The sequence below is a fragment of the Drosophila elegans genome, unplaced genomic scaffold, assembly GCF_018152505.1.
Source record: "Drosophila elegans isolate 14027-0461.03 unplaced genomic scaffold, ASM1815250v1 contig_208, whole genome shotgun sequence".
Lineage (NCBI taxonomy): Eukaryota > Metazoa > Arthropoda > Insecta > Diptera > Drosophilidae > Drosophila > Drosophila elegans.
Genome location: NW_024545578.1, coordinates 11,624,008 through 11,651,567, shown reverse-complemented (window position 1 = coordinate 11,651,567; position 27,560 = coordinate 11,624,008). Strand labels below are relative to the sequence as shown.

At 41.3% G+C, this 27,560-nt stretch overlaps 8 protein-coding genes across 13 annotated transcripts in view; 4 read left to right on the top strand and 4 right to left on the bottom strand.

Annotated features, from left to right (window-relative positions):
• The first annotated feature begins 428 nt into the window (after positions 1-428).
• LOC108135624 (adenosine deaminase 2-A) lies at positions 429-13,723 on the top strand. 2 transcript variants are annotated; one of them, XM_017256443.1, is made up of 4 exons: positions 429-514; positions 11,126-12,075; positions 12,481-12,663; positions 12,727-13,723. In XM_017256443.1, exons 2-4 carry the CDS (start codon positions 11,233-11,235, stop codon positions 13,351-13,353), a joined length of 1,653 nt encoding a protein of 550 aa, XP_017111932.1. In that variant the 5' UTR covers positions 429-514; positions 11,126-11,232; the 3' UTR covers positions 13,354-13,723. The 2 variants fall into 2 exon arrangements, with proteins under 2 accessions (XP_017111932.1, XP_017111934.1); XM_017256445.1 differs by having other exon boundaries at positions 438-514; positions 11,130-12,075.
• Positions 1,921-4,987, bottom strand: LOC108135621. 5 transcript variants are annotated; one of them, XM_041708025.1, is made up of 13 exons: positions 4,728-4,987; positions 4,370-4,658; positions 4,276-4,308; positions 4,080-4,221; positions 3,778-3,986; positions 3,580-3,717; positions 3,469-3,522; positions 3,371-3,406; positions 3,185-3,295; positions 2,825-3,031; positions 2,699-2,771; positions 2,209-2,639; positions 1,924-2,113 (listed from the first exon to the last, which is right to left on the bottom strand). In XM_041708025.1, exons 2-13 carry the CDS (start codon positions 4,625-4,627, stop codon positions 2,009-2,011), a joined length of 1,797 nt encoding a protein of 598 aa, XP_041563959.1. In that variant the 5' UTR covers positions 4,628-4,658; positions 4,728-4,987; the 3' UTR covers positions 1,924-2,008. The 5 variants fall into 5 exon arrangements, with proteins under 5 accessions (XP_041563960.1, XP_041563959.1, XP_041563962.1 ...); XM_041708026.1 differs by having other exon boundaries at positions 1,921-2,113; positions 3,778-4,089; XM_041708023.1 differs by having other exon boundaries at positions 1,928-2,113; positions 3,778-4,221; positions 4,728-4,986.
• On the bottom strand, positions 5,144-6,882 carry LOC108135626. The gene is given in 2 exon segments (XM_017256446.2): positions 5,144-5,352; positions 5,355-6,882. Coding segments are annotated over 2 exon segments (1,485 nt in total). The 5' UTR covers positions 6,747-6,882; the 3' UTR covers positions 5,144-5,259.
• Positions 7,818-10,538, top strand: LOC108135623 (adenosine deaminase 2). The gene is made up of 3 exons (XM_017256442.2): positions 7,818-8,916; positions 9,476-9,658; positions 9,722-10,538. The coding sequence occupies exons 1-3, from the start codon at positions 8,020-8,022 to the stop codon at positions 10,343-10,345; spliced, it is 1,704 nt and encodes a 567-aa protein (XP_017111931.1). The 5' UTR covers positions 7,818-8,019; the 3' UTR covers positions 10,346-10,538.
• Positions 13,724-15,135: 1,412 nt separating the features above from the next.
• Positions 15,136-17,202, top strand: LOC108135598 (adenosine deaminase 2). The gene is made up of 2 exons (XM_017256409.2): positions 15,136-16,203; positions 16,553-17,202. The coding sequence occupies exons 1-2, from the start codon at positions 15,244-15,246 to the stop codon at positions 17,150-17,152; spliced, it is 1,560 nt and encodes a 519-aa protein (XP_017111898.1). The 5' UTR covers positions 15,136-15,243; the 3' UTR covers positions 17,153-17,202.
• Positions 17,200-27,560, bottom strand: part of LOC108135600 (basic-leucine zipper transcription factor A) — a 55,130-nt gene continuing 44,769 nt past the window's right edge. Inside the window, exon 10 of the mRNA XM_017256411.1 lies at positions 17,200-18,342. Coding sequence (XP_017111900.1) covers positions 17,950-18,342 — 393 coding nt within the window. The 3' untranslated portion in view covers positions 17,200-17,949. The remainder of the gene's footprint in view (positions 18,343-27,560) is intronic.
• LOC108135601 (protein anon-37Cs) lies at positions 19,793-21,599 on the top strand. Its single transcript, XM_017256413.2, has one exon. The coding sequence runs from the start codon at positions 19,958-19,960 to the stop codon at positions 21,398-21,400; it is 1,443 nt and encodes a 480-aa protein (XP_017111902.1). The 5' UTR covers positions 19,793-19,957; the 3' UTR covers positions 21,401-21,599.
• Positions 24,746-26,672, bottom strand: LOC108135599 (spermine oxidase). The gene has a single exon (XM_017256410.2). The coding sequence runs from the start codon at positions 26,442-26,444 to the stop codon at positions 24,984-24,986; it is 1,461 nt and encodes a 486-aa protein (XP_017111899.1). The 5' UTR covers positions 26,445-26,672; the 3' UTR covers positions 24,746-24,983.

Here is a 27,560-nt window from a genome sequence, read left to right as displayed (position 1 = left end):
TAATTTTGTAAAAATAAATAAACATGTTTGATGCGCCGATTTGGAAAAGTGTAGTTGCTTGTCCACTGCATATTTAATTTTTTTCTGATGGTGCTTACAAATATGTCAACAGTGTATGCATTTGGAAAACATTTGAAGCGACTCTCTTTGGTCATTATCTGGCCGGTCTCTTGATTTTTAAGAGCGAACCGTAGAGTCAAGTGACCGGTTAGGGAGCATTATCTAAAGTTTTACGCTTTTTGCTTTGGCTGCCTTTTCTTTTCTTTTCGTTTATTTTCTGTTCACACTGATAAAATGAAAGAAAGAAAACGCAGGGCTGTTTACGCAGCGTGCGATTGATTGAAATCCGACGTCGGCGTCGACGTTGCCGACGCTATAGTGCTATAATGATCATCGGAGGGAGGGTTCTCCGGTTCGAGTTCGGGATCGTTGGGATCAGTCTTTGGGACGCGCGTTTGCAGTAAAGATCGCGGCAAGGAATTATACGAAAACGTTTGGCGTGTCTCTGTTTGTGGTAAAGTTTCTTTTAATCTATTGAACAGTGATATAAATATTTTTCATTCAACTAAAAGTGTGCTATGAACTGGAAAATACAATATTAAACTGCCTATTAAGTACAGACTAAAGCAAATTGATAAAGCGCATTAAATAAAATTCATAGCATTGAAAAAAAGGTTAAAAACAAAAACATGATAGTAAAAGTCCCATAACTGTTTCATTTATGCAAGCTCAGCGAAATTAATCTATTAATATTCCCCATGTTAAGCCGTTTTAAATCAACAAAACCCCCAAACGAGCTGGCCATTTATTATGCAGTTTATTAAATTTAAATCTCTTTGTTGTGTTTGCTTATTGGTGTAAAAATCAGCCTGCTGAATGGAAATCGGACCTATATAGATAAAGAGCAGGGAGGAAGTCTTTGTGTGGTTGTGACCAAACAGCTGACTTTTTATTTTTGACTCATTTTGTGTTATTTTGACTTCAGCTCTCTTAAAGGCATTCATTTGGCTCTCTTTACAACTTTTTATGTGGGGGAGAGTGTCATAGCATACGAATATAAAGAATTCAGAATGTTATGCTCCGAGAACCCGCAGACTTTGGTCTTTATAGTTGTCTTTGTTGATTTAATAGTTTAATGTTTTTTTGATGCATCTCCTGCAACAACTGTTTAATGCAAAAACAATAATATATTGTGTTTCGATATATATGTCCATATTTTATCATTTACAATTTTTCTATTATAATTATATTAGTATATATTATAATATAAATCTGTTTTTTCTTTATAATGCAATCCTTTCTAAATTTTATTTCCTGTAATCTTGTTATTCCCAACTGTTTTTTTGGACTGATTCTTTCCTGAACTTCAAAATCAATCAGATTGTTCATTAATTTTCAGCTAATTTATCTTCCCGCCACATCCTACGTCGATGTTTGAAAAATGTTTACTGCTAATATACATTATTTATTATCTTTTAACGTCTTTTTCAGTGCAATGCATATCAAAGTATTTTTTGTGTAAATATTTATGGATATGATTAAGAAATTCAAAGGAAATTACGTAATTTTTAACTTAGCATTTGATCCATTAATAGGGGTAATTAAAACATTTATGTAGGGTCTGACGAAACGCTTAAGAGAACCATAAAGATTATGTGTATATATAAGTAGATTGCACATTTCGAAGTCATTCATAAGTCTGATTAATTGCTTAACAATTTGTTTCTTATCGGTCAGAAATATTAATCCCATTTCAAGTAGGTTATACTAACTGGAAGTACTTTGTTATATAACATTCCTCAGCCAAGTCGATAAATTATTAGATTAGACTGGTACTTTTTTAATTTTATTGCAGTGACTTTTGAGATTTGTTAACTGAAACTACTGAATTGAACTACAGAAACATATGAACAATGCTTGCCCGTTTTTCCACAATTCAAAAGGCAATCATTTATTAATAATACATTTATTGGAAAATGTTATTAGAAATCTCATAAAATTGTGGAAATTACCGATAAGCTGGTGTTGTGGTCGCCGTGTAGGAATTGATTTTAATTTTTTCATCAAAGAGATTACTTTCAAAGCTATTGATATGAGCATCAAAGGCAGAGTCCTGCAGAAAGGAAAAACATATTTGGAATAAAAAAAATTAACGGAATGAAAAATTCTTAAACAAAGAAATGTGATGGTAAATAGTATTTTACTTACTGCTCCCAAGTTGGTACTGCGAAATTCGGCCTCGGCTTTTAAAAAGGCGGCCACACCCTCATTAACTTCGGATTTGTTTTTGTTACAAAAGTGTTGGTCAATGTCTTCGGGGATTATTGGCCGTGGACGCCATAACTTCCCATCTCTGGACTGATGTTTCAATTCGCTTTCTCGCTCCTCAACCTGAGCCCTTACTTTCCGGATCTCCTTACGTTCGTAGTCGATTCGCAACTTAATGGCTTCTATCATTGTAATGGGATCCACGGGAAGCGGTTTGGACGGAATCGGTCCTGCAAAAGCGATCTCCCTAGCGTACTGGTTGAAATTCTCGCGTCCATTCAGACTATCTTGTATAATGCCCGGACAGAAGCGATCCTTTACCAAGGTCTCATGGAACTCATCCTGAATACGCTCGGCTAGGCGGTCCTCAGCTTTTTTGGGAAGCTCACCTCTTACTGTTTATATTTAATCAAATAGAATAACAACTTACGTGTTCTAATTGGCCCTCGCATAGATCGGCCTCCCAAGGAACAATTCCGATTGGTTTTATCCAATGAAGTTTGCTGCCAAAAATAGATATTTGTTTAAACGAAGGATTCGCAACTTATAAACTTACATTCAAGCACGATCTCTCTGACATCGTTCGAGACATGTCCATAGACGTATGATTCCTTGAAGCAGCAGTATTTTCTCGACATACTTCCATACTTCTTTCACAGGGCGTTGATCTTTGATTACAGCAGCCAGATGTTTTGCTTTGGCCCATAGACTCTTGACAACGTGGTGCCCAATTTATAGAGCCATCATGGTAAGCTTCCTGAGACTAGTCAAAAAGAGGATTAAGTGATTTCAAACCAACCTTTATGTTTATAGAAAATGTTTACAAAACAAAATTGGGTATAAAATAAATACCCAATAAAATTACAAACGTTAATTATTACAAAAAACAACTTTTTTTGGGAGACCTTTCACTTACTTTTTGACATTGATTTTGACTAAGATTCTGATTCGGTTGTCGGCAATATCTAGCATTTCTTAGAGTCTCAGGCGGCAGCATATAACTTGTATTATTAATTTCGGTTTCGTACTGTTCATTTTATTTTATTATTGAGGAAAAAGATTTTTAATAAATTAAATAAAATTTTGCACAATTCTTACTAACCTGCATTTGTCGCCCCTGAATTGGCGGTGATTCACACTGTTGTAAAATATTATTAAGGCTGCAATTTAACTATTAGGTGGTTAAATATGACAGCTTACCTGCGTTTGTCTTCGTAGCGTTTCCGGAGTTTGATCGCACGTTGATCGTGACAACTTTTTCGAAATAATAATAAATATATATATTAAATTATATAACATAACATAACTTACTATTTGGGGCTTGCAGCTTGAGCTGGAAACCTGACAATTAGAAATCCGTTGATGCCGCGGAGCTTGCATTTGGCAATTTGCTACCGATCGCTGGTGACAGTCACTTTGATTTATCATTGTGCTATTGAGATCTGGTTCCTTTTTGATTGTTGGAAAATTCTTAAGAAATCTTAGGGTTATCGTATGAAAGCCACTTACAAATACAATAGCTTCGTCACTTTCCAAAAAAGATTTATTGGACTGGTTATGCTGCTGTGCCAGCTGCTGCTGAATTTTTTGCAACAGCTTTTGACGTCTTTGAAACTCGCCATAGTTCATGCCAACTTCAGAGGTATCTTCATAATCGCAAGAATTGTTATTTCTTGAACTGAAATCCATAACATATCTCTCTGGATAAGGACTTCCGCCTGTTACATTCAAGTCACAATTTGTGGTATCAGATTTATTCGATTTATTAATTGCACTTTGTCTAGGTGCGCTTTGGGATCGAGAAATATTACGTTGGAACTGCTGGAATGGCGCGATTTGAGATTGAAATTGATATAATGAATCAAGTGGGTTTATCTGCTGTGGCAATGTCTGATCGTTGGCACTCATTGCAGGTAGGGTATTATTGGGGCATTCCGGCAAATTGCAACATTGCTTAAATTTTGAGATGTACAAATTAAGTGATCAGCACTTAACAATCATACTTACATAATCGTCGACTTTGTTACAAGAAGGCACAATCTGTGAATTGATTTTGTAATTTATAAAGTATTCCTATTCTTATATAGGTATATATATTTACCACTTTCTCTGTCACTAATGACCCATTCTGTCTGCTGCCATTAAGTGTGGGTCGATATTGAGGCATGGAGAACCTATTGACTGTGGGGCAAGGATCGTAGCTATCTTCGTCGCTACTGGGACAAGTCTCCGGTAAGGCGGCTCTGCAAGGATCTACGGTTGTAGCTGCTGCGTTCAGGTTCTGCTGATATCCCAAACAGCGACTGAAGGCACAAAATAGCTCATCGGGCAGCAGAACAGAATTTCTAATGATATCCATTCATAGAACGGAAAAACATTTATCTCAAGCACTTCTTAGATATATCAACCATTCTTGTTTTAAACATCGTCAGAAGAATCTCCAAGCGATTTATACTTACATACAGAATTCAGATTTTATGATGTCTGGTACCGTGGATGACAAAATTAATTTTACTTTTTAGAATGAATTTCGGTGTGTGTCAGTATAAAATAAAAAATAATATAATTATTTTGGAGTTGGTTCTGAACTTGTCCAAAATCCTAGTTGCATGAACTTTTAAAACAGAAATTTACATGGTATTAAAAGTAGAGTTTTTCGAAGATTTTTGACCATTTTGTATTAGAATGTATGCTGCATACACATAAAGACTCCAAAATCGAAGCCTGCTTATTGTTTTTATTTTCAATATTTGTGAGTTATTTTTTTTAAAATAAACTATTGGATAGCCATAATTGCACTTATTAGAAATTTAATTTAAAATATTTTGAACAAACTGAATACAAATCTATAGAGATGGTTTTGACTTTATTTCGAATATATTTATTTCATTAATTTTCTTATCAAACTTTTTAGTTTCTTAGCCAAAATAAAACAATATTGCTATGCTAAATGTAAACTTCTATTTCCCAACCCCAGTAGACGACATTCACTTAATTTGCTATTATACGCCCATTATAGTCAGCAATCGAATCGGATGCCCCATCCATTATCCTGCGAACTAATCCCTCATCGCTGTCATCTCTCCGGTGTTCGCTTCCGTTTGTTCATTAGGCAAATGCAGCAATTTCAGCTCGACAAACGCCAAGTCGTTTGTCTCAGCCGAATCCGCATCCGTATCCGCATCCGCATTTGTATTCGTATTTGTCAGTGGGGCCACATCAGCACATCCGACGGCCCACTTCAATTGGGCGTCTAGCTGTGCGAGGAATGTGGGCGTGGCATGTGCGTTACGCGTGAAATCCAATTCCCTCAAACTGGCCGCCTGGGCGGCAAGGAATCGGAGGAGGGAGCGTACCGCCTGCGGTCGCTGCGGCATCCACTTGACGCTCCCATCCGCCACATCAAAGTGCACCGTCAGCTGCGAGTGCCAGGCAAAGTATTGCAACCGGAATACATCCTCGGTGCCTCCGACGACTGGCATCCTGTCATCCAGTCGACACTGCAGCCGGAGTCCCACAATGCGATAGTTGCGTTGTCCCCGAATTTGCTGCAGGCACGCAGACAAGGTTCCTGTGGCACTGCCATTTGCTTTGCCATCATCCAGGTGACCGTGCCCCGAATTTTGGCATAGAAAAGCCGTCAATTGGCGGAGTCGAGGCAATTGGAAGATCTCAGAGGCACTGGCGTTTACCATGCAGGCTGGTAGTTTCAATGTTTCCAGATTACTGGGATACTGGTACTTCAATTGTTTGCACTTCCAGTTGCAGCGCAGCTCAAATGTCCTCAGGTTTTGTAGGTTTTTGAACAGCAAGTCCAGATCGAAGGGTGTTAAGTCCTCGACTTTTCCCAGGTTCAGGCTCACCAAGTTGGGGCTCAGGTAGGGCAGGTTTTGTATCACAAAACTATTGCTTTTGGTGAACGTTAGTCTTTCTAAGTGATTGAGACCTGGCCGCTTGCGTTTAAGCCACTTCCGGCAACCTTCGCCGGTGCCTGGCAGATTAATCAATGCTCTGGTTCGCGGGCCCAAATGATCCAATAACTGAGCCTGCTCATCGGGTTGCAGTAGCTTTAATTGCTGCTCCCGGCGAAAATCAAACTGCTTAGCATATCGGCTGCTCCACAGTCGGTGTACCAGATTGCATAGTCGCTCCTGCTGCAGTTCCATTAATCTCAGTTGGTCCCCCAGCGCAAGATGCTCGCAAATCATCAGCAGACAGTCATCGTTCAGTTCCATTAGCCCCAAAACACGGGGTGGCTCTGTACGGCCAATGGCTATGGCCGTCCTGAATCGCATCCCAATCGATCTGCTGCCGCCGAGCAAGTTCGACCGACTGAACAGGAAGCGCGTGGCATGTGCCCGCCCGATTTCTGAGCTATATATGTCTGAGCTATACTGTCTGAACCCCCGTTGCGGCTGAATCAGTGTCGCCTTCGGCGGTTGCATGCAATCGCAGCTGGCAGTGCGTGTGCAACGCATATGTCCCCGATTGTACAGATCTCGTGGCACAGTGGGTCGGGAGTAGCGAAAAGTGCTCAAAAATTGAAAAAATAAAATTTTAGTAAATACCAATTTGTATGTATCTTAGTATATAGTTTTTAAACTATATCTTATATATCATCAACCATTAAAGACTATTTTTCTTATATTTATCCCCAATGCTTTTATTTAAATAAAGAAAAAATATATTAAATGTATATAAATTTTATTTAACAACATATTTTATTATTTTTTAGAAAAGATTTTTTTTTAATATTAACAAATTGTTTCAGTTGTTTAATCTTCTTAAGTTAATAAAAATCTATAATAATAATGAATGAAATATTTATCGAAAAATATTAGTTTTTGCATTTATATACACTTATACACTGAAGAAAAAATAAATGTATTAAAAAAATTGAAAACATTTACTAGACATTTTTTGTTTTCTGTTTTTTTTTTCATTCTAATATTCAAATTTATTATAAATAAATAAGAGAAGTAGTCAAACAACCTGAGACCATTGGCCAACTGTACGCACCACCCCCTTTGCCAAGTACTGGTGGTGGTCGATAAGTGCAACCCCTGACAAACTGTCCGCTGCTAAAGAGAGTTCCCAACGTGGTTCAGGGTGCGGGCGTTCTTGTTTTCCACACTCTCTCCGAGATTGTGCATTATCGCTGGATGAGCGGGTGGGATGGCAAAGAACATGAGATATACTTATATGTGAAGACTTCGGCAGCGGGAAAGAGAGTTGGGCTATTTTTATAAATCCCTCCACCCCCCTCATAACTCGAACATATGGCCAAGGCCAAGGCAGCGATATGGTATAAAAGTTGGTGGGAGGTGGGGAGGCCAAGTTTCAAGTGGCTCAGAATAATAGAAACCTGGATGGAAACAAATCACGATTGTTATTTAATTCGATAATACTTCTATCGTAAACCAAGAGCTGGCGTGACTGGCCACCGATAGAGCGATCTTGTTATCTTTGCACCTATAATAATATATTATTATAGTTTGAGTGACTTATAAACTTGAACGTCAGGATTATTGCATATACATTTTTTGTATAGCTTTTTGAGAATTTGCACCGAGAATTATTATAGTCTTTTCCTTGACTCATGAGTCAGTTTTAAAAATATCCTGGTTTTTCATTGGCTCTGGAACTCAAAAATAATGTTTGGCAATTTGGGAGTCTAAAATTTAAACGAATAAATTGATTTGGACTACAAAATTCTTGGGTAATGTTAAGCGCTATTTACTAAACCGAACCATGGAAAACTTGCGGTCGCAGGATGTGCAAACGACGAGGACATCTCCTCCGCCTGCGATGAGGGTCATCCACTTGGACCTCAACGAGGAGGAGAGTCGCCGGGAAATGGCGGCCAGTAAATACGGTGGCATTTGCTTCCACGTGGGCATAGCGGCCATGCTCTGTTTGCTGGTGGTTGTGCTGCTTTGTTCGGCGCCCATTGGTGAAAGTGATTCTTTTCGTTCGTCCGAGGAGCGGTACGCACGGCAACGGCAGGCTTACTTAAATAAGGAGCGACGTCAGCGTATGGGCGGCGAAATAGTCTTGAGTCCGTTGGAGGAGGAAGCCAATAGTCGGCTGATGGCCATCAAGCAAGTGGATGAAGAAATGCATCATTTGTGGCGGAACTACCACTCCCAAGCGCCACCATTTCTCAGCCATCTCAACATCAGCGATACGAATCTCTATGCGGTGCTAAAGAGCATGCCCAAAGGTGGACTCCTCCATGTCCACGATTCGGGAATGCTGCGCACGGACATCCTCATCGATCTGACATACCGCGATAATCTGTGGGTCTGTGTAAACTTGGATCAGGGTTTCGAAGACTTTCGCTTCTCCAGAAATTTTCCACACATTCCGCCTACGCAGGATTACCAATGCAATTGGATGCTGATGAGCAACTTCTTCGAGTTCGAGGCTCGTGACGCTTTCGAGGACAGAATACGGAAAAGTTTTACTGTCCGGCCGGAAGGTTACGACAGTGCCGCTGAGATGGCAAGGCATTTGAGACGGCAACAACGCCTCATCCACGGATTGATCGCATTTCGGCCAATTTGGAGCGATTTCATATTCAGCATGCTGCACGATTTTTACAACGATGGGGTGCAATATGTGGAGCTGCGTTCTTCCTTGCCAATCGTGAGTGAAGATACGGTTTTTAATTTATAATATTAATACTTTAGACTGAAGTGGCTGATTTTTCTTATTACCATTTCTAATTCTTCCTTTTCCTGATTTCTATTTACTATATTTAAGAGCTTAACTGTTGAGATTTCCAATTATAAATATCAAAACTCTAAAAAGGGGGCAAAAATTAAATAAAAATTTTGAATTCTGTAATTTGCTTAATGAATGTAGTGATTTTTGCTATTATCATTTTGTAGCTATGCGGTTAAATATTGTAATGGCACATACAATACATTCAAGAAAATCGACATCGAGTAGCTGCCAAAAGTTTTCTGAAAAAACTTAGATGTTTTTGTCTCAATTAAACTACATTTTTAAATCGCGGGCGATTTTCTATTTTCAAGGCAATTTTTTTATTGAGCGTATGAATAAATATTAAAAAATATTTTTTTATCCTAATAATATTTTGTACAACAAAATAATCTTGTGAAACAATCTATGACTCTCCGATACCTACACTGATTCTATATTTCCCTGTCAAATATCCGCGTTAACCCTGCCCTTTAACTAGATGTACGATCTGGATGGCAATAACTCCACTATTTTGGAGACGGCAGAGGCCATTGTTTCGGTTACGAATATTTTCAAGGACTCTTACAAAGATTTCTACGGAGTGAAGCTGATCTATGCTCCTTCCAGGGATTTTAATGACAGTCGCTTGGACGAATATTTAGCCAATGCGCGTCTGCTAAAGGTAGCTGGGAATAAAGTCAGTTATTTCCTTAACGAAACCTGACATTACCTTCTTTCCTGATAGTTGCATTATCCCAATTTCTTTGCTGGCTTTGATCTGAACACCTTCGGTGACGAGTGCAATTTACCGCTTTTGGGCCAGGACACTCAACTTCTGAAGATCAACAAGGATATTGACTTCTATTTCCATGCGGGAGAGTCGCAATGTCCGGACAGCTTAAGGCCGGATTCGAATCTTTTGGATGCTTTATTGCTGGGTAGCAAACGGATAGGAAACTCAGTGAATCTGCCCTTCCATCCGGAGATTATGAAGGGAATGCAAATCCTTAAAGTGGCCGTGGAGATCTGTCCGCTGTCCAATCATTATCTGCAGTACTTCAATGATTTCCGACAACATCCGGCGGCGTATTTGATTGCCGCCGGCTTTCCCGTTGTGATTGGCTCGGATTATCCGTACTTTTGGAATTCCGCCCCTCTGACCGACGACTTCTATGTGGCCTTCGTGGGCGTGGTCAGTGGGTGGGGCAATCTGCGCCTTCTCAAGCAGTTCGCCCTTAATTCGTTTCTGTATAGTTCCCTCAGCGAAACGGAGAGGAATGTGGCCGTAACCAAGTGGCGATGCAACTGGAACCGGTGGGTCAGCAACTTCGTGAACATTAGTAGGGATTCGGATGCCAATAAGTCATGATTGTCTAGAAGAGTTTATAAAATTTTAGTCTTTTTGGGTGTATTAAACAAATAAAAGGACATTTTCAGGGGTAAAGAGAGATATGCATGCTGTTAAGACAATGGTCAAACAAAACCTAACCAAAACAAAACGAGTTTCCAGTTTTAGTGGTTTGTAAATTACAATGGAATTAAATATAATAAACTTGTGTTTACCTCTGTAATTATTTAAATATATTTAGGCGGTCGTAGTCCTAAGTGTATAATTAAACTATTAAAACCAAAAGAGCCAAGCAATTTTTGGAAAATAAAATAAAACATTTTTTTTACTCTGCAGTAGCTTTTAACAGACTTTTGCTAGAGGCTTACAATATATTATTGTCAAAAGATTTAACTAAAACTCTTGGTAATTAGAATTCGTGATTGATTTAACCATTTCCACATTTTCTCTAAGAATCTTTCAACGCATTTCTAAATTTAACTTTTAGTTTTTATTTTAGAGTTTCTGTTTGTTTTTTGTTACCTTATTCAATTCTTAAACTGCACTAGAGACCGCTTTCCGGCTTATCGAGTGTTCCCATAAAATGGCCAACAACGCGGCACTCGAGTGTCGTGGATAAGGCCATGGCCAGGGTTAGGCAATCTAATCTCTGGCTACTCGTAAATCAAGATGCCAGATTGCCCGATTGGCGGCGATTAGCTGAATGGCGGGTTGCCACCCGCACGCGCAATTATCGCCTCGAGATCCGTTTGAACGCGTTTTAAATCAAAGATAATGTCGAACCCCATCAAATCGTTTCAGATAGGGCGCGACATCGAAACCAAAATCGGAGCTCCTCAATCGCCGCAGACGTCAGTCGCAGAGCGGACCTTCAAGCGATCGGACCCTAACGGAATCTACCGCTCATCATGCTGCCCGTCGTCATCCGCCGTAATCTAATCGCCGTGCTCGCAGTGGGCCTGTGCGTCTGTCTTTGTCCGGTGGAATCGCGAACTCGGCCAAAGAACCTGGTCGACAAAAAGCTGGTTACTTTGTACGGCAGTACGCCCCACGTGGAGGCCCTCCTGGGTCCCGGACGTCCCACCCCGGATACCTACAAGACCTTGAGGAGCGCCTTCTTCCGGTACGAGGAGTCCCGCTCCCTGGGCTATGATCTGGAGCTAACCGAGCGGGAGACCAAGGCCAATGAGACCATCATGAAGGCCAAGTTGAACGAGTACGGAGAGGGTCTGGTCACCCCCCATCTGTTCAAACCCGCTCAGCATATATTCGATGTGCTGGACGGCATCCGCAACACTGATCTCTTCAAGCTCCTGAAGAAAATGCCCAAGGGTGCCGTGCTCCATGCCCACGACACGGCTCTCTGCAGCACCCAAGCCATCATCAAGCTGACCTACTACGATAATCTGTGGTCCTGCCAGCAGGACAGTGATCTCGGTTCCACCGCCCTGAGGTTTGCGAAGACTAAGCCACAGGCCCTAGACGATTGCGACTGGAGTCTGCTCTCCGAGGTGCGATCCAAGTACGGAGCCCAAAAGGTCGATGAGTATCTGGCCGAAAGACTCACCCTGTATCCCACCAAAAAGTTCGAGGACAACAACGCCGCCTGGTCCACTTTCATGACCATATTCAGTCTCCTCGACGGTCTTGTAATGTACGCCCCAGTTTGGGCGGACTATTACTACAGTGCTCTGGAGGAGTTCTACGAGGATGGTGTGTTGTACTTGGAGTTCCGTTCCGTGGTTCCAACGGTAAGTGCCTCTTATATCGGATTGGAAGATTCAATTAGAGAAGGATGTTACAAACATGTTAAAAATTTATATTTGAATATTATCGGAATTGGTTTCAATATTTGAAAATGTAATTAAAATTTTAACCATATTTAACTTGAACTACTTTTAATTCAATAATTTTACACATTAATTTAAATACTTTAATATTAACTAAGCATGCATTTTATTTAATATTGTGATATAATTAAATTAAATATTAAACTGAAATTTTTATTTAATTTTACTATTCCATTTTTGTTTAATCTTATCTGCATTAAACAAATTTTAAAGACAGATAGTGTTAAAGTATTTTGGTAACACTGCTGAATAACTTTTAAGTTTCTTTCTAAAACGACACTTTACTTATAATCCTGTTTATTTCAGCTCTACGACTTGGATGGCACCCAGTTCACTCCCATGGATACAGTGCGTATATATGTGGAAACTTTGGAAAAGTTCAAGGAGGCTCATCCCGATTTTATTGGTTCCCGAATGATCTACGCACCCATCCGGAACACAAATTCTGAGGGAGTTACGGCATATATCGAAACGCTGAAAGAGATCAAGGTGAACTTAATGTGCATTAACCTAAGATAGTTAACTTAAAATATTTTATTTTCTTCTTGACAGGAGAAATACCCCGACTTTGTGGCTGGCTTTGATTTGGTGGGCCAGGAGGAGTTGGGTCGCCCTTTGAGGGACTATATCGATGAGCTACTGTCCATACCCGAGGAAATTGACTTTTATTTCCACGCTGGAGAGACGAACTGGTTCGGGTCGACTGTGGATGAGAATCTGATCGATGCCATTTTGCTGGGCACGAAGCGTATTGGTCATGGATTCGGACTGGTCAAACATCCGGTGGTTCTGGACATGCTGAAGAAACTGAACGTGGCCGTTGAGGTCAACCCGATTTCGAATCAGGTGCTCCAGCTGGTCACCGACTTCCGCAACCATCCGTGCTCGCACTTCTTTGCCGATGGCTATCCGGTGGTCATTTCCTCGGACGATCCGTCCTTCTGGAAGGCCACGCCCCTGACGCACGACTTCTACATTGCCTTTTTGGGAATTGCCTCGCAGCACTCGGATTTGCGACTGCTCAAGAAGCTGGCCCTGAACTCCATTCAGTACAGTTCGCTGACGGGAGATGCCCAGTTCGAGGCTCTGGAGAAGTGGCAGGTGAAGTGGGACCAGTTCATTGCCGACGTGAACGAGGAGGCCTCCAACCGGGGATCCCCCAGCCAGCATCTCGATTGACTAGCACGGGTGGTGGCAGCGCTTCTGGTCGCGTTCTCCCTGATGACCTCTGACCTGTGGCGCTAGTCGGACAAAAATACCCCTCCACCTGCTGCACCTTCTGCACCTCCACTACAATTCGATTTCCGGCTGCAGCGGGTCCAACATTGCATCCTCATCCGCATCCAGTCAGAGCCATGTCCATGCCCACATTCTCGATATCTAACCGATTGTTTTAAGCTACTTGTTATCGACTAGTCCTTAGTTAGACCTAGGCTAATACTTTTCTGTTAACCCATGAGATTCTGTGCCACGCCCCTAAAAAGGGTTAAAGGCTCAAAATCCGAAGAAAACGAAAGCAATAAAGAACCCGTTTTAGTCGTAGCCTAAATAAGAGTGCATGCAATTTATGTTCAAAGCTCAAAGCTCAAAGAAACCTGAACTTAATCGTAATGAGTTAGCCAGCCAAGCGGTTCCGAAACACTTAAGGATGCGTACGTAAGGTGAAAAATAATTATAAAAAAAACAAGAGATTAAAAGGCATTTACCAGAAGTGTTAGGGGAAAAAGCACTTTAAGAGATGGTCTGGCGAAAATGGTGGTTATATATATTTTATAATTTTAAACAGAAAAAGTATAACTATAACTGAAAACGACATAAAACCAGTTCTAATGTATTATCAAAAGAAATATATATATATTTTATATAATATTATATATTATTATTATCATAACTTGACTAAGAATCACTCTAAGAATATCCTTCGTAGCCCACATATACAAAAATATATCAAACTCGATTCCAACCCATAATCTTGAATTTGCAGTCACGTTGCCATCTCCATCGGAGGAGTGCACTCGAGTCTTCGCCCGCATAAATCTCTCATTGCCTTTGGCTGTTCGAGTACGCAGAAAATTGGATGCGAATTTTAATGAATATGCGCTATATGGTCGTTGGGGCCATGGCCATCCATAACCACCCATCACTCAGCCTCCTTTGAGCTGCGGATCGAGCCATCCGAGTGCTGCAAATGTTTCAATTTTACGTGCCACTGTTTAGTGCTGCGGCTGCCGGCACAGGATTCGATTTTGATTCGGCTAACGCCCGTAATGAGCTGGCGGAGTTTTATGGGCCGCTGGCGGATGCAGTTGGGTTGGTCCTACAAACATGTATGCCACCATAAAATTGATGGGCCTGTGTAATGCTGTGTGGATAAGGTACTTAGTGTTGCCCGCTCTTCCTAATCAACCAATTCTGTTTAGCTGGAAAAAAGCTAGATAAATGAAGACAAAAACAAAACGATTTATTAAAACATAAGTATTATATCACCTTTGCCTTTGCAGATTTTAATGATTAATATTTTAATTTTTCTAGTTCTCAATGGTGTAAGTAAATATTGTTCACCCACAATCTCTTTTAGGCCTACTAAAATGTAACTTATTATTTCAAATTTGTGATTCACTTAAAATTAAAGCTCAAAAAAGCTAGTTTTGTCGAAGAAATGGCTAAAGTGACAGCACTATTGCTGTATCTACCGCCGCCCGTGGCAGCCTCATCAATTTGATGTCGTGCACATTTAATGTGGTGTTGAGGGCGCGCGGATGCATAAAAAACCAAAGTCCGCGATCCAACGAGGCTCATAAATTACTAATAAAAGCCGCTTGTGTGTGTGTGCAGTTGACGGTGTGGCGGCTTTAGTGTGTTAAAGCGGAAATGCGTTGGCCGCCATTTTGTGCGTGCGATTTAGGGCTTGGGTGGATTTGCGATGGCGATGACGATGGCGAAGCGCTAACAAATGTGTAGCCTATTGACACATTCGGCGTGACACATTTTGCAGGGTAAATAAATTGTGTAAATTCCAACCAAATTCTCCGTGAAACCCTTGGCCACAAGGAATGGTGAGCCAGGGGAATGCGAGGAAATACAATGGCTAACACCATTCGCCGAGCCTCGACCAAATGCAAAGCAATTGGGCACTCCACGGCCTCGGTGATACGGTCTCTGAGGAAGCTCACTCCGACAGCCTTCAAAACACTGCGCCGGGCACTCGCCAAGTTGGAGCACTTGGGCACCATGGGTCAGAAGCTTAGGCTCAGCGATCGGGAGCAGGAGGCCAACAAGATCATAATGGCAGTCAAGAAGGAGGAGATCTCCAAGGGCATACTAGATCCCAGCCAGTTTACTCCAGGTCAGCACATCTTTAAGACCCTGACCGAGATACGGAAGTCGCCGATCTTCAATCTGATCAAGCGAATGCCCAAGGGTGGGGTACTCCATGCCCACGATACGGCGCTTTGCAGCACGGAGTATCTCATAGGTTTGACCTATCGCGAGAATCTTTGGATCTGCACGACGGAGGAGGGCTGCAAGGCCATTGCCTTTCGGTTCTCCAAGGAGAAACCCACCCGGAAGCCCATGGAGGAATGCAATTGGGAGCCAATGGCCGAATTTCGTGATCGGCGGGGCGAAGCGAATGTGAACCGATACTTCAGACGCCGTTTTAGCATGTATCCTTTTTCTAAATTCATTTCGAATAATCAGGCATGGGCACACTTCATGGGCATCTTCATTCTGCTGGACGGTTTGCTGTGCCACGCCCCCGTTTGGGCTGACTACTACTACAACGCCCTCAAGGAGTTCTCCGAGGACGGGGTGCAATATCTGGAGCTGCGATCGCTGCTTCCCCCACTCTACTGCATCGATGGCGACATGCTCACCATCCGGGATACGGTGGCCATTTATGAGTCCGAACTGAAACGCTTCAAGGCCGACCATCCAGATTTTATTGATTCCAAGCTGATCTATGCCCCGCTACGAGGTGTGGAGCCCAGTGTGGTCGAGCAATATGTGCAGACCGCTGTGGAACTTAATGTAAGACTGTTGATTTCGAATCACAGATGAACTTTCAAAACTCAAAAAATAACTATTTTAAAGTATCCATAACAATTGAAATATTATTTTAATGAATTTTTGGCCGCAGGTAGTGTTTTGAGCTACATCTGTACCACATTAATAACCTAGTATTTGATTAGTTTTAATGTTATAGTTTAAAAAAAACACTAAATGAAATATAACTGGTGCCTAGCCATTTTTGTAATAATTTGCATACAAATAGGTTAGAAACTGACCTTCTTTTAAAGAAAAAATCATTAAAACTTACTTTCAATTATTGTGCAAGAAAACTAAATCTAAAATTATTGTTCCCCCTTCTCTTGTACAGAAAGAATTTCCGAATTTTATGGTGGGCTTCGATCTGGTGGGCCAGGAGGAGCTGGGACGACCGCTGAAAGATTTTGTGGAGCCGCTGCTCAAGATGCCCGAACACATAAACTTTTATTTCCACGCCGGTGAGACCAACTGGTTTGGATCGCCCATAGACGAGAATCTGGTGGACGCCATTCTGTTGGGCAGCAAGCGAATTGGCCATGGATTCGCTCTCACCAAGCATCCGATGGTAATGCGAATGGCCAAACTCCTGGACATCGCCATCGAGGTGTGTCCCGTGTCCAACCAAGTGCTCCAACTGGGCGTGGACTATCGCAACCATCCGGCGGCGCTCCTCCTGGCCGCCAATGTGCCCGTCGTCATATCCTCGGACGATCCGTCCTTCTGGCGCTGTGCGCCGCTGTCGCACGACTTCTACTTCGCCTTCCTGGGCATTGCGCCGATGAAGGCGGACCTGCGGTTCCTTAAAAGCCTGGCCATCAACTCCATCCGGTACAGTGCCCTGGGAGGCGAGGAGAAGCGGTTGGGATACGCCAAATGGGAGAAGCAGTGGGATAAGTGGATCGACGACGTGGTGGAGAAGAAGTGTAGTTAGTTCCAGTGCCTGTACCAGATTCCAAATCAATAAAACACAAGTACATATTATATTTTCGCATTTAATTTATTTGAATTTCGCCTGCACACGGATAACTCTGACGCTAGCTAAGAGTTGACTTACATCGATACAATTGATATGGGTGATGGCTAAGCTTCGCTCGTCACACGACCTAAATCTGAGAACTTGTTTCGGGATATTTTCGGGGGATATGTGTGGTTGGGGGCCTAACGAAACTATGGCCAGGATTACCCTGGCTTTGTCCATTTACATCCAGCTAAATTCTTTGTTCAAGCAGAGTTTTAGGCATACGTGTAGATCTGAATACATGTGAGTATATAGCACAGTTATAACTTGAATGCACACGAATTTAGCATTTGCTTAAGCCTTTTACTTCTATGTCTTTAAAAATTACTATTACCATTTACGTTATTATTGGGCAGCATTCCATTCAAATGATTTTCTGAAAATTTCTCTTTCTCTTATTCTTTTCCCTTTTTCCTTTTTTTCTTGCGTTTTATATATAGATGCTTGCAAAAATATTTGTAATATTCGGCCTGTGTCTGTTGTTTGCCCTTGGTTTAGTACTAACCCTATCGTGTTCACATACCTAAACTTACTGCCTCGATATGTTCAAATCCTAAGTATAACTTGCATCGCCATCCCAATTTTCCTTTACAATCTTAACCATCCATGGGGCTTAAGTATCGCTATGCTGTACAAATCTTAAACTCTACTCTTCTATATCTCTGCCCTCGGCCGATCGAGTTTTACTTCAAGCGTGTGAATTGTGTACGCTATGTGAGTTGCTGCCAGTACTGTTGATGCTGCTGCTGTTGTTGATGTTGCTGCTGTTGTTGATGTTGGTGCTGTTCATGTTGCTGTCGAAGTTTTTCGGCCTTCCAACTGGATTCGCCCACGCTCAGCGGATAGGGTATAATATCCGGCTGTTGTTCCGAGGACATGTTGTCCACATCGTTGTGGTCGATGTTGTTACTGTTGTCGGCCACATCCTCTTCGTTGTCCTTGTTGTTGCCGCCATTGTTGTTGGTCAGCTCATTTGGTTCGCCATTAATTTCGTGGTTCCGGCCTTGGTTATTGTTTTTGTTATTGTAATAACCATATTTATTTGTGTTAGACATATTGTCGTTGGTGTTGCTGCTCATGTTGCTGCTATCCGCGTTGCAATTCTGTGGGCGTAAAATTAAGGGAGAGTCAGAAAAAAACATTTGCAATTTTTGTATTAATTTGTGTAGTGAAAATACTTCGTTTTCATGAAAACTTAATTAAATTCTTGTCTCTTGTTTTATTAAAAAACGTCGGTTGTTTTGGGAATTGTTTGGCATGCAGTCAAAGCTAGCACTATTAAAGTTTTTAAATACAACAAGAAAGAAAGCAAACTTCGGTAAGCCGAAGTTCATATATCCTTGCAGCTACAAGTATTGCAAGAACTAAACATTTTTGAAAACATTAAAATTATGATTTACTTGCGTATATGTTTAAAAACATTGAAGCTCTGATGATTTGCAGCTCAACAATTAGATAGTTATTTTATATATTTTTATTATTTTTTAGATTTTCAAATTTCTGCAAAAAATGATGATGTACCCCCTTACAAAAAAGTCAGAAATTTGGACGAAAATATTTTTGTTAAAAACCGTTTTTCTAAATTCTGTTTTTGTGTCAAAACTAAATTAATTGTTTTCGAACGATCAGGGATGGATGGTATAGGTTGCCAGCTGTTCAAAAAAGCAACTCTTTTTACTTTGGGTCTTATTTTGGCAAAGTTACAACAAAAAGACTCTTCAGAAATTATTTTGTTTGAAAAATCGCCAAAAATCCCAAAAAACCCATAAAAAACTTGGTTTTTGTGCCAAAACCCTGGGAAATAATGACCAAAATGTGGAATTTCATACACCGTTGAATTCGTAATAAAATTTCCAATCGAATGGCATTCATTTGCTATTGCAAAAATTAAATATTCTTGAAAACATTAAAGTAATGCAATCACACTTGCGTGTATGTTTACATTGAAGCTATGATGATTTGCAGCTCAATTATTTGATCGTTTCTATGGCAGCTATATGGTATCGTTTTTCGATTTTAATAAAATTAAAAGCGTAATTCTGAACTGTCAAGTTATTAATTAATCAAAACGACATGGCTAGATCGACTCTCCTAGTGATGCTGATCAGGAATATATATACTTTATATGGTCGGAAATGTCTCCTTCACTACGTTGCAAACTTCTGACTGAAATTATAATACCTTCTGCAAGGGTATAAAAAAAGAGCAGGTACTTAAGTGTATGTTTTTGATTACAGGTTTTTTATATTTAAAATGTAGTTTTGTACTTGTAAAATTATTTTTACTGTATCGCTATCGTTTATAGAATATTTGTTTTGGTCGATTCATTCAAGTGGTTCCTGCATGTGGGACAGATAAGGGACCACAAGTACCGCAAAATGCACTTGAACTACTTGTAACTATTGCATTAAATACACAAGCAATCGTTCTCAAAGAAAACTTATAGTAACTGCAAATACATTATATGTAAATATACACGCATAATATATGATAAAAAAAGAATGATTAGCTGAAATTTGATAGCTTTTTGTAAATCTTAAAAGACAGGGAAATATATAACAAAAAGTGTCAATGTCAGAAATGATAATTATAACCGCAAAAAGGCACGGACTAATTTGATAAGACACACAATGCAAAATTAACCTATATAAGGCTGAATGTAAAAGCACTGGGTCACAATTTGCATTTTTAAAAGCAAAGCAACCAAGTTCATAGACCATGAGTGCCTGTACAGAAGAAATTGCTTTTGCAAAAACCAAGGAGACCACGAGGATCGCGATCATCGGAGCTGGAGTCTCAGGAATTGCGGCTGCCACTAGGTTGCTGGAGCACGGATTTAAGAACATCACACTTTTCGAGGCGGAGGATCGCATCGGAGGACGCATCAATACGATCCCCTTTGCAAATAACGTTATCGATCTGGGAGCTCAATGGTGTCACGGGGAACAGGGAAACGTGGTCTTCGAGAAGGTTAAGGACCTGGATGTTCTTGATAGGTCAGATGAATATGGCTTTCACTTTGTGCGATCCAACAAGGAAGTCCTTTCCGATGATCAAACCAAGGCTATTAAGAAATTTCTGCAGGAATATGAAATAACATCCGATTGTGAGGGATCCGTAGGCGATGACTTGAGCCAAAGATATTGGAAGGAGGTGGACCAGCAATTGGTTGCCAACGACAAGACCATTGCCAAAGAGGCACTGGACTGCATGAAGAAGCACCTCTGCAGTGAAGAAGCCTGCGATCATCTGTACGAACTATCGCCTCGAAACTTCTCGAATTTTGATGCCACCGACGGCGATCAGAATCTCAGCTGGCGGCAAAAGGGCTACTGGAAGTTCTTGAGTCTTCTGCTGAACGCCAGCGAGGATCATCCCGGTGATCAGGGGATCCTGAAGGGACATGTGAACCTCAACAAGCGCATTGCCGAGATTAATTGGGCAGGAGACGGTGAACTGACCCTACGCACATGGAATGGTCAGATAATCGCGGTGGATCACGTCATCTGCACCGTCTCCCTGGGAGTTCTCAGGGCAAAGTACCAGAAGCTCTTTGTGCCAGCTCTTCCGGCTGCCAAAGTTCGGTCCATCGAGGGTCTCAGGCTGGGCACCGTCAACAAGTTCATCTTGGAGTTCGAGGAGCAGCCAATGCCGGAGCACATGAGAAGCTTCGCCTGCCTGTGGCTGGAGGACGACCTCAAGGAGCTGCGAGGCAGCAAATACTTCTGGCTGGAGGGCATCGTTGGCTTCCATCGCGTGGCGAGTCAACCGCTCCTGATGGAGGGCTGGATCATCGGGGCCCATGCCCGGTATATGGAAACCCTGCGAGAGAAAAAGGTTCTCGAAGGCCTGCAATGGTTCTTCAGAAAGTTCCTCACATTCAGCGTGCCCCATCCCAAACACTTTTTGCGCACTCAGTGGTACTCCAATCCGAACTTCCGAGGCAGCTATAGTTTCTACCCCACCTATGCTGATGAACTGCGCACGGGGCGCACGGATTTGGGTTCCCCATTGATGAATGTCTCGGGAAGACCCAGGATTCAGTTCGCCGGTGAGGCTACGAGCCCGAATCACTTCGCCACGGTCCATGGAGCCACTGAGACCGGATGGCGCGAGGCCGATCGTCTCAATGAATTCTACAAGGGACGAGCTGAAAACTAACATAATGACTAAATGACTACACAATTCAAGCTTTACAAAGAATTCAAGCACAGAAAAAAAATTTCGATAATTTAATAAATAAAGAACCAACCCACAATATTGATTTTGTTACTTTTCGAAGATTGAATCTTAACATTCCAAATTTCTTTCAATTGAAAGCACAAGTAACCTTTGTTTTTCTGTCTTATTTTGATTAAAGTTTTGAATCTGTTAATTTATATATCTTTTCTCAAATAATAAATACTTCTTGAATTTTTTGAGGAATCGTCTTGTTTTAAAATTAGTAAGTCTAAGCCTAAGAGCTAACTAATGTTGTTTCTGGCTAGGCCTTGATCAAAGTTCTGAATCAATTCTTTCAGTTAATTTAAAACTGTGACTCTTCTGCTATTTAAATTTTCTCTTACCATTTTAGCACCCAATTAAAATTCCTAGATAAATAGCACAGTACAGAACTATAATTTTAAGGAATTTAATCTAGTCAATGGAAGGGTGTGTCGTCATGCTTTCGCACGACGGAATCCCAACTAAACCCATTTAATCCCGACGCAGGTTAGTTAGTTGTACAATTAAGCCGAATGTTCCACTCCCAGCTATGTCATGAGTGCCAGCTTCAACTGTCAGCCACTCACTATCCACATCTCGATGAACGTTCGCAGTTCCCTCACCGCTGACATTGCAATCAGCAAACACAGAGAAATACTTTGCCAGTCATAACAACCATTACCTGGGCCATAACACAAGTCCGGCAAGGAACAGGAACAGGACGACTGCCCTGCCGGCTAGGCAAATGTGTGTCCTTTGGTCAAACAGTGACTTGTTCAACATTGCCACTCGAGGAGTCACTAGCACGTGGACGAACATGAAGACACTTGACAAAAACACCTAATACAACAAAGAAACTGTCTTTAAAATCAACGAAGAGATCCTATAAATTATATTTAAATTTTGGATGGATAAACCACAGTTAATGTCCATAAAACCCTTATTAGTATTATGTCCTTAAATTTATTTTAATTATTAAAAACACAATAAGACTGTTTCACAAAGTAAGCTTATTTAAGTCTGTATTTATTTCCTTTTTATTTATTTTTTAATTTCGACCATCTTGGCTCAAGTAATTCAGGTGCTTTATGAATATAAACTTCATGCTCTTCATAATATAATATAAATTCAAAGAAACGCTTAAAATAAAAAATATTGTAGATTCGCAGAAGAAATCTGGGCAAAAATTATGTTTTAGAGGGTATTCCTGTTTTATTTTTCTTTTCATCTGTCATTTTACATATTTTGGTATTTTATAACCCAGTTTTTTGTCAGTGTATAGTTAGAAAAAACCACGTATCCGGCTGGCTAGACACCGAAGGCAACGGCACCAACGACTGAAGCTCCTGCAGCGCATTAACCGAGGGATCGGCACTGGGATTGGAACACGGAAGGGGGCAGGGCAGGGCAGGTTCATCGGAAAAGCTACAGCAGATGTGGCCAACTTGTTGTCGGGCTTGCCTTCTTTCGACTCGAAGGGCGACAAAGTCGCATATGTAATTGGGAGGTGGCGAAAAAGGGGGACAGGGTGATAAACTAGGAGCAGGATACGAGTACGACCACCAGGGCGACATGCAAACAAACAAACAAATGGAAACACACAAAGGCAGACAGAGTTTACACAGACAGAAAATCTATTGTCCTAAAATGCTTGGATCCTTGGATAATTTCACTAAAATGGCATTGTAAGGCTTATTTTCAGCTGAAAGCAATCTGACAGGGGCGGACATAGACAAACCGTTTTGAACTATAAAAATAATTTTATAATTTAAAAACTATTTTTTTCTGGCTTGTGTTACGGTTTGTTTATAAATGTATTAATGTAAAGCCCATATACATTTTTTTAAAAATTGACCCATGGGAATCTCCACTGCTAGCAACCACTTTTAGTATTTTACAGGAAAGTTTAGATAAACATCTCTCAGAAATTATTTTCATTAATGGTTTTTATCAACACTTGTGTTTGTCCTAGACTTTGTAAACTAAATTAAAAATCAATATCAATATCAAATATGTACTGAAGATGAAACTTTCATGACATTTTCGATCTCAAATCTAGTATTTAAAAACATTTTTCTTCCTGTTTAAAGAGATGTAATGGAAATACGAGAAAGGATAAAGCAGAAGAGATACATGGGAGCAAGGATATTTTGAATGTTTTGGGCCCTGGCTTGGCATAAATTTGAATTTTCAACATGGGCAGCCAAAGTTCTTCTGCAGTTTCTGCCGGCCGGCAATTGCTGGGGCATTTCGGCAGTGAAATCAAATGGCCAGTGCCTCTGGATCTGCTCCTGATTTCGCTCCTGCTCCTGAACCCTGGCTCCTGTTGACCTGTTGTGGTTTTTGTGGCCATCCATGGCTGGTGTGGTCTGGTCCCGATGGCCTTTGGGTTGTGTTCTTGCTGCACCAACTACTGGTATGTGCTAAACTGATTTCAGCTTTCCCTATTCCGCACGTAATCTGAACTTTTGCATGTGTGAGACCTCAGTGGCCACGCCCTCTGGCCACCACCCCCGCCCCCGCTTTTGAATCAAATGTTTGCAAATGTTCCGAAAAACAGGCGCAATTACAACGTTGTTTGCTGCTCGCTGCAAATGAGTTGGTCAACATGTTTGGCTTTTATTTAAGTTTTTTTTACGAATGTATTTGAGTTTTGTTTGCAACTGCAATGCATGAAATTTAAAAATCTGGACTCAGATACCGAGTTTTTATGACTCGGTCAAGACACAGACAAACAAATGCATGGGGAAAAATTATTGGCTGTCTACGTTCAGACATTAAAATTGTCCATAAAATATGGATGAACTGGAAAGGCAGTATACAGATTTTCAAGCATGAAAAGGAGCTTACATCACATGCAATATTAGATTATTAGATTTGGCAGTCTACATTGGTATTGAGCTGCACGGCAAAGTACTGAAATGATAACATTGTTTGGATGTTGGCTTATCTTGCAATAATAATAAAAATATAAATTGTTATGGACAATTATTACTTTTCGTTAAAGCTAGCAGCAAAACTTAGAATAAATATTTTCAAACTCTGTTGTTAAGATAAAAATCTTATATCTAATCTGGCCAAGAACATTAAATTGAATTCTAGCTATAACATGGTTAACTATTGATTAGGCACTGGATTCCAAGAACACCTGCCAAAAGAACTCAACGTGCCGATAAGATAGAGTATGTAAGTAAACTAAAATAAAAACTTTAAAATCGGTTTGTTGAAATCCAAAAAAAATGCAGCATTAATAATAAAATCAATTTAGTTTATTACACAAAAAAAGTTTTGTATTGGTCTGTATACATTTTATTAAAAAAGTCTTGGTCTTATTATTGTAAAATATTCTTTTGACATCTACAAAAACATTTAAGATTTGCAAAATAAATATTTTCTTTCTCTATTTCTACACATTTTTAATGGCAAAGAACGGAGAACATAAATAAAGTAAATATATATTAAGTTTTCATGCCCCATTGGCTGTGGAAAATCCCGATTCCACGCTTTTGCAAACATTCCACCGGAGTCACGAGGTGTGAGCTCACAGCTGTGCAGTTCGCGACCGGTAATATAGGTGCAAACGATCCGCCTCGCGCCAGCCCGTTTCCACGGCTCCATGGACCGTGGAGTAGAAGTGCTTGTGCGAGGACTCCCCGGCGAACTGGAGGCGTGGCCTGCCACCCACATCCTGGAGCGGCGCCTCCAGATCCCAGGCACCCGTCCGCAGGGCATCGGTGTAGGTGGATCGGAAGGTGTAGCTGCCCCGGAAGTTGGGATTGGCATGCCACTGGGTGCGCAGCATTCGCAGAGGCTGAGCTACCGCGAAGGGCAGAAATTTCTTGAAGAGCCACAGAAGACCCTCTAAGACCTTTTCCTCGGATAGGGTTTCCATGTGCCGGGCATGTGGTCCAATGATCCAGCCCTGCAGTAGACGTGGCTGCTTGGAGACGGGATAAAAGCCAAACACACTCTCCAGCCAAAAGAGTTCGGAGGCTCGCAGTTCCTCAAGATCCTTCTTTAGCCAGAGGCAACCAAAGCCAGGCCAATCATTGGGCAATGGTGGACTCTCGAATTCCAGGAAGAACTTGTCCACGGTGCCCAGTTTGAGACCCTCGATGGCTCTCACTTTGGCCGCTGGCAGGGCGGGCACAAAGAGCTTGGGATGCTGCTCCTTTAAAACTCCCAGCGAAACTGTACATATGACATGATCTGCGGTGATAATCTCGCCATTCCAGCAGCGCAGGGTTAGCTCTCCCGTTCCCTCCCAATTAATTTCGGCAATCCGTTTGTTGAGCAGGACATGACCCTTAAGGATGCCCAGATCATCGGGTTGGTCCTCCTGGGCTTTCATGAGAAGCCTCAAGAATCTCTTGTAGCCCTTGTCCCGCCAATTGAGCAGCAGTTCACCCTCGCATAGCCAGTATTCCAGGTGTCCCTTGCCGGAGACTTCGAACAGGTGATCGGCCGCCTCCACGGAGGCCTCGAACTTGTGGAACACCTCCAGGAACTCCTCGGCAATGGTGCGTTCGATGGGCGGCAGTTTGGCCAGCTCTTTCCAGTACTTCAAGTTGATGTAGTCACCCAGGGAGCCGTCGAAATCAAGCAGTTCTGTCTGCCTGTCTGGTATCGAGTTTTCAGCTATGGTTTTCAGTTGATCTGCTATTTCTTCGGGCAGAACTTCTCTGTTGGATCGCACGCACTTATAGGTTTCGTAGTGGGGTTCCGTAGCCTCTAGCAGATTCAGATCCTTGACCCGCTCGTAGACCACATTTCCCTTCTCACCGTGACACCACTGGGCACCCAAATCGACGACGTTGTCCGCAAAGGGAATCGTGTGCACACGCCCGCCAATACGATCTTCGGCCTCCAGGAGGAGAACATTTCGGAATCCCAGTTCCAGAAGACGGGTGGCTGCAGCTATTCCGGCAGATCCCGCTCCCACGATCACAATGCGAGCGGTTTGTTTGGTTTTACCCAGCAGACGCAAAGATGCGGCACTCATGATGGGAAAATATGGGTATGTAGGTATACTTCTTACAACAACCGCACGTGTTTCACGTTCGACGATTGGCACGAAACTAAAACGCGTCTATTCACTTTCACTCACTCTCCCCGTATATTTTCTTTATTTTTGCCCGTTTCTTCCCTATCTCTGAGTATTTATGGTTCTCTGCGATAAGAGCCAACCCAGTGATAAGGCGGCTTTAATTGTTGCCCAGCCGAAATGGTGTTATGTCAATGCAATTAAACCGAGAATAAAGCAATTGACAGGCTTGCAATTCAGAGTCAGCATTAAATATCAGTGGTTGAAGAGAGCGTAAGAGTAGAACAAATACGCTTAGCTACTAATTAAGAGAGCTCTCTCTTTACTTTCGCTCGTTGCCCACAGACCAAAATAGCATTTACTCTTAGCATTTCATGTTTTTAGCATCACCATGAGACCATGAATTTGCATACTTGAATAAATTTTGTTTTAATAACTTACTATAAAAAGGTGACTACTAAATTAAAATAAAACCATACCAAACCTATAACTACAGCAGCTCTATATAAATAAAGTAAACGTAGCCTTATTTACTTCAATTGAGGAAAAAGGGATGATCATTAAATAAGAAACCAAGCCAAACGGTAATAAAATGTTTAAAAATAACAGGTCAAAAAATAGATGTTATCTGTGTTAAAACTTTTAGTTTACAATTTTTAAACTTAAATAAAACAATTTATTTAAGAATTTGCTTGGTCGCGAAAGTCATTTTAGGACATCCAATTTCTATGGCTATAGAACCATTCTTCGGCAATTGACTATAGTCATCTACTGCAAAAAAAACCCCATTCACCGCTTACAAAGTCAAAACAAAACAAAAGCCTCACTTTAGGCGCACAAACAATCGCACGCACACCCCCTCCACCGTGTGGCGTTTTAAACTTCCCACCCAAAAGTATGCAACAAAATGTTTTCGTTCGGTTTGCCAGTAGCGCAGTGAGCGAGCTCCTTTGATGAATGTATTCATAAAAATCCAATCATTGCAATTGCGCAGCGCATACGGGCGGCGAAGGAAAAGGCATTCAAGATGAATTCGCCAAAATAATGGGAAAACACAACAGACAGCTGGGCGCA